General features: G+C 53.9%; 1 protein-coding gene across 2 annotated transcripts; it reads left to right on the forward strand.

Annotated features, from left to right (window-relative positions):
- The first annotated feature begins 6932 nt into the window (after positions 1–6932).
- On the forward strand, positions 6933–10483 carry LOC109755361 (protein NRT1/ PTR FAMILY 7.2). 2 transcript variants are annotated; one of them, XM_020314273.4, is made up of 4 exons: positions 6933–7162; positions 7326–7506; positions 8319–8536; positions 8684–10483. In XM_020314273.4, the coding sequence occupies exons 1-4, from the start codon at positions 7160–7162 to the stop codon at positions 10130–10132; spliced, it is 1851 nt and encodes a 616-aa protein (XP_020169862.1). In that variant the 5' UTR covers positions 6933–7159; the 3' UTR covers positions 10133–10483. The 2 variants fall into 2 exon arrangements, with proteins under 2 accessions (XP_020169862.1, XP_040248595.1); XM_040392661.2 differs by having other exon boundaries at positions 8319–10483.
- Positions 10484–10694: the final 211 nt, after the last annotated feature.

Raw genomic sequence — 10694 nt, forward strand, 5'->3', positions numbered from 1 at the left:
TGGGCATCTTTGTTCCCCTAGACCGGATGACTGATATTCATTCTTCCTTCAGAGGGAACGCCTGTGTGGTCGTTGTGACCTTCCAAAGGGCATGTGTGGTCGTTGTTCTTGTCTTTTTTTTCTTGAAGGTTTTCGTCGAGTAATGGCTGCATGCATCCTCAATGTTTTATCATCGTGCTGTTATAGGTTTGCCACCGTATTTAGACAATCACTTCTCCTGCAGCATTGCCGCCATTTACTTTTGTAGCGTGCATGTATCATGTAGCACATTAACAAATAAAAAATCCAATATATAGGACACTTTTGCGTGAACTAGCCTTATCTATATTTTTTGCGTGGTAGTCCTGAGTATATGTCGGCAGTTCTCCATCTCTCCCTGGTTAAGAAGATTCTTTCAAGTTAGTAGCCATGATCAGCTAGAAGAATCATTCGTGGTACCTATCCAGAGATATAAATGAACGGTATATATGTGCCGGAAGGAGCGACTCCATCATGCTACAGAAGATTCCTAGTGAAGGAAATCACGTCGTCGTAACTCCACCGCTGCAATAAAGGTAGTTCTCGTCGTCCACTTCCCATATAAATCAAAGAAACCCGTGTCTCTTTCTCTGTCCCGATCGATCCATCGACGCTCGCATATACCCCCTATGTCTCAGACGTTTAACAACTTGCAAAAACGTTTTATATTGTGAGATAAAGGGAGTACATACGAGTCTTCTGTGCTCACTGAGCACAAACCAATCCGAGTCGCTCGTTGGTTCTTCCATATGTTATATATACGTAGCTCATGCATGTAGTAGCACAGTAGTAATATTAGACATATATGTCCTCCTGCTGATAAAGCGGGCAACTAACTACTGATGCCCGTACGCGCGCACACACATCTGACATCCTTGTCGTGTGGCATATATTCCCCCATCATCATATCCGGCCCGGCCTGCCGACAAGAGCGTTTGGGTACATTCATTCAACGGAACCCTCGCAAAAAGCTCGGACGAATGACGAGGAACACACTGTCTTCGTCTGTCACACACTAAATTACTAAAGCGACTCGTGCGAGGAACGGTAGGTCAGAATTCCTCCAACTATGCGAGCGTCTTCCAGAGCAGGACCAGCAGGACAAAAGCCCGGATGAAATGCAGCCGGTCGTTTCTCCGAAAGAAAGAGGAGCCGATGATCCACTGCGCACCGCGATTTACCACGGACCTGACGAGACGCACACCTGCTCCCATCCCATGCACATCGTCCGTTCGGCGAGCAAGTTGCTCGGGCAGCACACCGATCGACACAGATTTAGCACCTAGCTAGCTACTCGCTGGTGCCCACTAGCCACTATACTACCCAAAGCGTCGAGACACTGGCTATAGCTAGCCGTGTGCGTGCGTGTTTGTGGTGTGTAGCTGTGCGCGCGGGGCACGGTTTCATGGTGTTGTCATGAGATGACCAGAACCTGAAATAGTTCGCCCAACGTCTTCGTGTCGGGCCACGGCTCCCGGCCCGCGCTGTCGCGGTCGATCGCGCGCGGGGAGAGGTGCGTGGGAGCACGGCTCGATCTGTGCACTGCTGGCTCGCCACTACGTGCTGCCATGGCTGGAGTCGTAGGGGTGGACGCATGACCGGTCGTGGGGATTGGATGGTCGACGGCGGGCGGTGTCCTCGTCGGAACGGAGCGGTCACGCTCGACGGGGCCGCACGAGCGAGTGGACCGTGACAGCGCGCCGGACGGCGGCCACGCGTGCCAGCGATAAGCCAAACAGGGAGGGAGGACGGGGCGCGCCGGGGAGAGAGACAGAGAAGGAGACCCACCAGCTGACCTACGTACGCGCGCGCGCGCTGATATTCCGCCCCACTTATACGATCCACCCGGCGGAGAAAAGCGGGAGAAAACCCCCCAAAAATCGCCCCGGCAGCGAGATCGCGCGGGATTCTCGTTCTCGGTGGCCGATCGACGTGGGCCGCGGCAGTACTTGCCATACTACACCACTTCTCAGTTGCTCTACCAGTTTTGGTTGTCTCTTACTGTGGATCAGTCGAGTGAGCTAGCTATAGGTGGTGCGTCTTTCTGCCTAACCCCATCAGCATGCATGTCGCAAAAGGCAACCCCCTCAGTTGATGTTCGATCATCTCGGCAGCGTTTCGGCATGATTTGCCGGTCGACTACGGTTTGCATTGGGCGATCCTCCTCAGAACAGCTACGTATTTGGTTTTAAAATGCCCCTAAAGCTTCGATCAGGGTGCTCGATCGCTTTGTGGTCTTTGCTCCATGTAGTATACCCCCTGCCGTCGATCTATAAGCGCCCTTTAGGGATCCAAATGGCCGCCGACTACGAGCTTTTGTCACTGCCAATGTTCTGCGACCGGATGGTAGGATCCAAACGTGCCATTCGCCGGAGGCGCCCGGCAATTAACAGCATATGTTATTCGATGCTGCTAGTGGCTAAATGCCTAATCACTATAGCTTTTCAGGAGGGGCAAAACGGGAATCACACAAGACGGACCTTTTATTGGAAGCTTGCACAAGGGTAACTTTTTTTTTGAAAGATCCAGCAAAGTGCTGACATTTTCATTATGGGTATGAGTAGGTCTCGGTCGACTGAGATTTAACCAAGTATCAGTCAAGTGACATTACATGCAAGAGAGAAAAAGAAAAACTGAAAAGAAATTTTGCATGAATCTTATTGTAAGATCTCACAGATATAGCGCCGACTGAGACTTAACGAAGTTTTAATTGAGACTTAGCAAAACTGTTTCATTATAGGTAGGGAGCAATATGTACACATGCGTGGACAGAGCCACTAAGAAGGGAAAAAGAGAGTAAACTAGAAAGAAAGCGGGGAAAAACTCCCCCAAGCTATGAACTATCTCTCATGACGGATCCCGAAGGGCTACAACAAGCCTTTGGTGCCGGGGGTTCTCCAGGCTTCCATGGATGATCTGATGGATCCAATGAACATGGGACAACCAATGATCTGTTCTTGAATATTCTGTTGTTTCTCTCCGTCCAAAGCTCCCAAACAGTCAGCAACAACATGAATTTGATGCCCTTCTCTTGTTAACATCAGCAAGGCTGATGATTTTGCTCCCGGCTACCATCGCGGCCGTCTCACCCCCTCCCCCCAGCCCCAAGTGCCAGAGCCTGGTAGCCTCTACAGGACGCAATTGTGTCCCACACTTGGCGAGCCACGGGGCACTCCCAAAGAAGGTGAAAGGATGTTTTCAGATTGCCGATGCAGAGGAGGCAGAAGTAGCAGTTACCCTAGCCACGTCGTTGAAGGCGATCAACGCACCAAATTTTGTTTTGCAACATCAACCAGGCAAAGGATTTGCAGCGCGGCGGCGCCCATACCTTCTAGATCATGTCCGGGAGAGAGGAGTCAGTTTGCCGTAGGAACTGCAGACGGCAGGCTGACATCGTGCTGTAATTTCCAGAAGCAGACACTTTCCATATTATCTCATCACTTGCAGCAGGCTGCAGGGTTATATCCGAGGCTCTGATCATGTTCCATATGGCCAAGAATTCCTCAATCACTTGGTGGGGAAGATCGCGATGACCAATGTCCCTAATCCAAGCATCATTTGCCAGTGCATCCTTGACCGTTCTGCCCTTTCGCATTGATCTGTTAAAACAGATTGGGGCGATCAATCGGAGTGGCCAAGTAAAATTTGCAATTTTGTCATTGCTAATGGTGACAGATGTCGCTACCGCAAAGAGGTCCCAGTCATGCTTGTCGCATAGTAGCTCCGTCCCACCCATGGGCGATCAATCGGAGTGGCCAAGTAAAATTTGCAATTTTGTCATTGCTAATGGTGACAGATGTCGCTACCGCAAAGAGGTCCCAGTCATGCTTGTCGCATAGTAGCTCCGTCCCACCCATGGGCGATCCGGCAACTTCCAAGCTTGCCATAGCCAATGCAGCCGTAAAGCTCTTGAGAATTTGGCCAAGTCGAGAATTCTCAGACCCCCCCCCCCCCCCCTGTCATTTGGCTTGCATACCGTGCTCCACTTCACTTTGCATTTACCCGCGGTGAGCTGCTCGTCTTGGCACCATAGGAAGCGCCTGCATGTAAATGTCGGCAAGAAAGCCCTTTGGCACTTGAATGGTGGTCATGGCAAACACCGGTATCACCACTAGAACGGATCTCACCAGAGCCCTCCTACCCACCTGATTCATCAACTTGGCGAGCCACGGGGCACTCCCAAAGAAGGTGAAATTATGTTTCCAGGTTGCGGATGCAGAGGGGGCGGAAGTAGCAGTTATCCAGCCACGCCATTTAAGGCAATCAGCGCACCAAATTATCTCATCACTTTGCAACATCAACCAGGCAAAGGATTTGCAGCGCGGCAGCGCCCACACCTTCCAAATCATGTCCGAGAGAGAGGAGTCAGTTTGCCCTAGGAACTGCAGACTACCGGTTGAAGCTATGCTTTAATTTTCAGAAGCAGACACTTTCCAGATTATCTCATCACTTGCAGCAGCTAGCAGGGTTATATTCGAGGCTTTGATCATGTTCCAGATGGCCAAGAATTCCTCAATCACTTGGTGGGGAAGATTGCGGTGACCAATGCCCCTAATCCAAGCATCATTTGCCAATGCATCCTTGACCTTTCCGCCCTTCTGCCTTGATCTGTTAAAACAGTTTGGGGTGATCAATCGGAGCAGCGACGTGCATAGCCAAGTAGATTCCTAGAATTTTCCGGTTTCACTGTTGCCAATGGTGACAGATGTTGTTGCCGCAAAGAGGTAAACTCAGAAATAGCCAAGTGGGAAAACCCAAGTAAGTCTAATCCTAGATCGGGTGAATTCCGCCACTAAGATGAATTAATGAAGATCTTTACCTTCTTCATAGTTGATGGGTACTCCCTGTTTCCTCCAAACTTCGGCCGTAAAGTCTTGGCCGTTGTCGAAATTGAGATCTGCGAGCGCCATGGTCGGACCTAAATAGGTGTCCGCCGTGTCCGGAGCGGAACACGACGCAGATTTGCGGTGGATTGCCACGGTCGGGTGGCCGGCGCGGGGGGGGGGGGGGGGGGGGGGGGAGGGGGGGCTAGGCGGAAATCCGGTTAAAAAAGGGTAATATGTATATCATTATAGAGGAATGCCAAACTCTCAACTAAAAAAAATGCTAAACTCAGGAATACCCATGTGAGGTCCAAAATCCTGCACCTACGGACCCTTACGCATGTTTTATGTAACCTTCCAACTAATCTAAACGTCCCCCCGAATTTCGTCGGGGCCCCCCTCCCTCCCCTCAACTCCAGTCCCAACCTCCCACATTAATAAACACGTAAATTTCATAATAAAATTTACGTAGGTGCAGCAAAGCTCCGTGTAGGGTCGACAGGTGGCCATCATCCCATGAAGTACCACCTCTTCCCACCCACCTGATCGACCAGTCAACTTAGCGTTGACTAGGCTCCCCTCCCCGGCTGGTTCTTTTACTAGTACAGTTTTTGTACGTCCCCTGTCGTGTACGCATCATATCATGAACAGTGAGTACTCAAGTTCGAAATGCGGTAATGACGAGACTAGTATCGGTCTTTAGCCGCAGCTTTGCTATCAAGCAGATGGCTGGAGCGGAGCAGCGGCCACCACGAGTCCACGAGAAGAGACGGGACATAGATTTTTGACGACACATGCATCCATCCATGACGCCTACGGATCAGAGCAGGGAGGACACCGAACACCGATCAAACTGGCGCGCGCCTGTTCTCGGATGGCGGCCTCAGCCCGCCCGCGATGAGCTGTAACACACGCCAACACTGTGGTTGACTGTTCTTCTCCGTTTAGAATCGTAGGGAGAAGTACTGTGCGCCGAGCACTGTTCTCTGACGGCGAGGCAGCCGGCCGGCATCCGATGCACCGCGGATAACGAACGGTAAAGAGCCGCCGGTCCACGGCTGTCGATGCAACCTCCGACACGGAGCGGCCGAGCAGGGGACGCTCGCGCTCCCGTCCACACAGACACAGGCACTCAGCTGAGCTCGCCCTAGTAGATCTCATGCCAGTATATCTCAAGCACGCTAAACGCTTCATCTGCATTTGGGAGGCCTCGGCACGGACGACGTCCGGTCTGACCTTATTCTCTGCTTCTGCTTCCAGAGCCTCTGGTATATGCGCTGACGCACCATCCATGTTTGATAAGGATATCCGATGCATAAGGACAAGCACCTCCCAAATCGGCACCCGAAACTTACATAGCATATGGTTGTTACCATCTACTCCAACCAGAAAGGTGTACGCACTTAATTATTGCAGGAATATTGACTGCGGTGAGCCGTTCCGATCTCTCCATGAAACACGACGGATAACACCAAGAATCGGGTGACCTCATTCTTATTCACCTCGGAAGCTTTTATTTGAAATATAGGAAGTGCATTGTTGTTTCGTATGGAAATCACGGCGGCGACGCACACGATTCAGGAGCAAGCAACCAGCGGTCTCAGGCTTGGCGTCCATTTACTCAAGAAGCAGACGCTGATGTGATTACATGCTGGAATGCTGGTTTGATCACGGCTAAGCATTCCTAAGCATACACGGTACCTACTACGTGTACCTACTAATGTGGAATGCCAATCATATTATGAGGAGATTTGCAGAGAAAGGGAAAGATTGGGGGCACGCCTCCCACGCGCACTTCTTGCCCCGTTTCGCGGACCAAATGGACCGGGAGTAATCGCTCACTTTTACTGGTACCACCAACTACTGAAGCCACCGCTTGCAGGAGTTACTGAAGCAGAGCGTGCTGAATTTCTTCCGTGCGATGATGGGCTCTGGCCTGTGGCCTGGAGACGGGTCAGGTCAGAAGAACAAAAAGAGGAGCTAGGGGGTAAAAAACCCAAAGAAATAGGGCGAGCGTCGCCGTCGGCCGTGACGTCCATCTACCTAAGATACATGAACCAGTGACCTCATGCGAGCGGAGCAGGCCACGCACACTGCCTTCCTCGCTAGCTTTTCCATTCTGCACACCCTACCAAAGCCCGGCCGCGGGCTCTATAAAGCGCACCGCAGAAGCCAAGCAGCTACCTCATCGCCTCGCCTCGTCTCTTGTTCTCTCTCTTTGCCTTCTTGCTCGGCCTCCTCCTCGCAGCAGCAGCAGCCTCTCGTTGCATTACTCGACGGAGGCCGGCTGCTGAGGAGATCCAGCGAGGAAGTGAGAAATGGTTAGAACCCATGCTCCACCTCCACCTCGTTCCTAGTTATTTTCTCTACGTGGCTGTAGCTAGCCAGCAGGGTTCAGTTTCGTCCTGCCTTGTACTCTCTGTTAGATAAGAAATCTGCTGCCAAGTCTAACAGTATGTGTCTCGATGTGATGTATGGCTGCAGTCTGCGAACGAGGGAGAGCTGAAGATGAGGGTGATCGCCATGGGCGGCGACGCCGCCGCGGAGAGGAGGGCCGCCGAGGAGAAGCTCTGCGAGTACACCCTCGACGGGTCCGTGGACATCAAGGGGCGGCCGGCGGTGAAGGGCAAGTCGGGAGGATGGCTCGCCGGAGGCCTTATTCTCGGTAATTAATTTCATCATCTTTTCTCTAGGCGAAAAACAGCAAGGATTTCTCCCTACCAGCTGCATATATATTATCTGCTGATCACCATCTCCTTCCTTCCGTCCTTCCACTAGAAAAGCACTAGCAGATTGATAACCAGGCTTTTTCCCGGTGAACTTTACGCTGCCATTTCTCGCCCAAAAAAAAAAACTTTACGCTGCCATGATACGTAGGAGTAGTGCAGTGTAGTGGCACACATGTAGCGCAAGTCGATCGATCTGAGGTGACGTTTTGCCTCAAAGCAGCCGGTAGACACCAGGCCCTTTTGCGGCATTCTGCATGCTGAGGTGACATCGGCCATGCAGCGCCCGGAACTGGGGATTCCCCGCCACGGGGGAGGCGCCTCGGGCGCACTACGAATGCTAATTCAGGGCAGCAGCACCATTACGAGACAGCAGACGTATCATCCATACGATCCAACACTAGCCATCGGCCGATCCATCTGTAGCGCTGGCTGGCTGGCGGGCTATGTGGTTGGTCGGACGACAGTGTTATCGCTAGCTGCCACAACTGTAAGTTATTATTGGCACTGAAGTGACGCGCTTCGGTTGATCAGTCGGCGCTCCACGTTGCCGTCAGGGGGAAGCGTCGAAAGGCGACTTCGTTTTCGTTGCACAGTTTACGCTTTTGTTGGCACTGTGCCGGTTTGCGTGCGTGTCGTCGCGTGGTTAGCCGGCCAGCATCCGTCAGCTTTTGTATGTATGAACTGGACGTGCTCTTGGCGGTTGGCGGTGGTGATTTGATTCGATCTGATAGGTATTTTGATTTTGCAGTGAACCAGGGCCTGGCGACGATGGCCTTCTTCGGCGTGAACGTGAACCTGGTGCTGTTCCTGACGAGGGTGGTGCAGCAGAGCAACGGCGACGCGGCCAACAACGTGAGCAAGTGGACCGGCACCGTCTACATGTTCTCCCTCATCGGCGCCTTCCTCAGCGACTCCTACTGGGGCCGCTACAAGACCTGCGCCATCTTCCAGGCCATCTTCGTCCTCGTAAGCACTCTAGTTTTTGTAGCTTTGTACACGCGAGCGATCGATCGATGGGCGATCACTGTCGCGGTGCACATCAGGGACGTACGTACGAACGTAGGTGGTACCGCGCGGCCGTGGGCTGATGATGGGCTGTGCGCCTTTCTGCAGGGGCTCGGGCTGCTGTCGCTCTCCTCGCGGCTATACCTCATCAGGCCGGTCGGGTGCGGCACGGAGCACACGCCCTGCGCCTCGCACTCCGGCACGGAGATGGGGATCTTCTACATCGCGCTCTACATGATCGCCTTCGGCAACGGCGGCTACCAGCCCAACATCGCCACCTTCGGGGCCGACCAGTTCGACGAGGAGGACCCCGCCGAGGCGCACTCCAAGGTCTCCTTCTTCAGCTACTTCTACCTGGCGCTCAACCTCGGCTCGCTCTTCTCCAACACCTTCCTCAGCTACCTCCAGGACCACGGCAAGTGGGTGCTCGGCTTCTGGGCCTCCACCGCCGCCGCCGCCACCGCCCTGCTGCTCTTCCTCAGCGGGACGCCACAGTACCGCCACGCGCAGCCCTGCGGCAACCCCATGGCCAGCATCTGCCAGGTCGCCTCCGCCGCCTGCAGGAACTGGAAGGCCGGCGGCGTGTCCTGCTCCTCCGACGTGGAGATCCTGTACGAGGGCGACGACAAGACGGACGCCGGCTCAAGGAAGCTTCTGCACACCAAAGGCTTCAGGTTCTTGGACCGCGCGGCGCTCACGACCGAAGACACCAGCTCCAAGCTCGCCACCTGCAGCAAAACGCGCGATCAGTGGAAGCTGTGCACGGTGACGCAGGTGGAGCAAGTGAAGAGCATCCTCCGGATCCTCCCTATCTGGGTCTGCACCATCCTCTACTCCGTCGTCTTCACCCAGATGGCGTCGCTCTTCGTCGTGCAGGGTGCCGCGATGCGCCGGACCACACCTTTGGGCGCCTTCTCGATCCCGGCCTCCAGCATGTCGGCCTTCGACATCCTCACCGTCGCGACCACCATCTTCCTGTACCGGCGGGCCATCTGCCCGTTCCTCGCACGGTTCACTGGACGCTCGACCGGACCCACGGAGCTGCAGAGGATGGGACTTGGCCTGGTCCTCGGCGCAATGGCCATGGCCACCGCCGGAACGGTGGAGCACTTCAGGAAGGCCAGCGCGACCACGGCGAACAGCAGCGAGCTGCACATCCTATGGCAGGTGCCGCAGTACGCGCTGATCGGAGTGTCGGAAGTGATGATGTACGTGGGCCAGCTCGAGTTCTTCAACGGCGAGATGCCCGACGGGTTCAAGAGCTTCGGCAGCGCGCTGTGCATGATGTCCATGTCCCTCGGCAACTACTTCAGCGACATCATCGTCAGCGCGGTGACCAAGGCCACCGCCGTGGACGGGCGGCCGGGCTGGATCCCGGCGGACCTGAACGAGGGCCACCTCAACAAGTTCTACTTCCTGCTAGCCATACTCTCCGTCGCCGACTTCGCGGTGTACCTCGTCTTCGCCGGCCGCTACAGGAAGACCTGCAAGGTGGACGGGCGGAGCGACGAGGAGGAGGAAGGGAGCGTGGACGACGAGGAGGCATGCCACGAGTGACTCGGCGGCCTCTCTCGACGGCCGCCTGGCTGCGGTGGTTCTTGAGATCGGAGACTTCATGCACGAGCATTGGTACGTACGTTCAGCGCGCGCGACGGGTCTCTCGTTGATGATAGGACATGCATGGGATCGGCGGTGGCTGGCTGCTGCCACGACTAAAGAATAAGCATGCCAGTGTGTCATGTGCAACTACGATGGCATGTACGCCTATGTCTTAGCTATGTGTTCGTTCTTGGCATTTTTTGGCCAGTTTCACGCTGTAACTGACCACTTATGTTCACTGTACCGCTGACTAGTCTGCTACCACTTCCTTTGTATGCATGCATGGACAGTGCACTTCATTTGTATGCATGACTTTCTTTCTTCCTGTTGGTTCCGGTTTGCAACAGACCATGCACACTATAGCCCTGTTCGGTAGTCCGCCGGCTCCAAAAAATACGAGGATCTACGGAGCGGGTGTTTTCCCGCTTCTTTATTTTCAGTTGAAGCTACCTCCGCTCCGGGAGTGGAGTTCTGGAGTGGCGAGACTCCGAACAGGCCCTATATATATATATATATATAT

The sequence above is a fragment of the Aegilops tauschii genome, chromosome 6 (assembly GCF_002575655.3).
Source record: "Aegilops tauschii subsp. strangulata cultivar AL8/78 chromosome 6, Aet v6.0, whole genome shotgun sequence".
NCBI classification, from domain to species: domain Eukaryota; kingdom Viridiplantae; phylum Streptophyta; class Magnoliopsida; order Poales; family Poaceae; genus Aegilops; species Aegilops tauschii.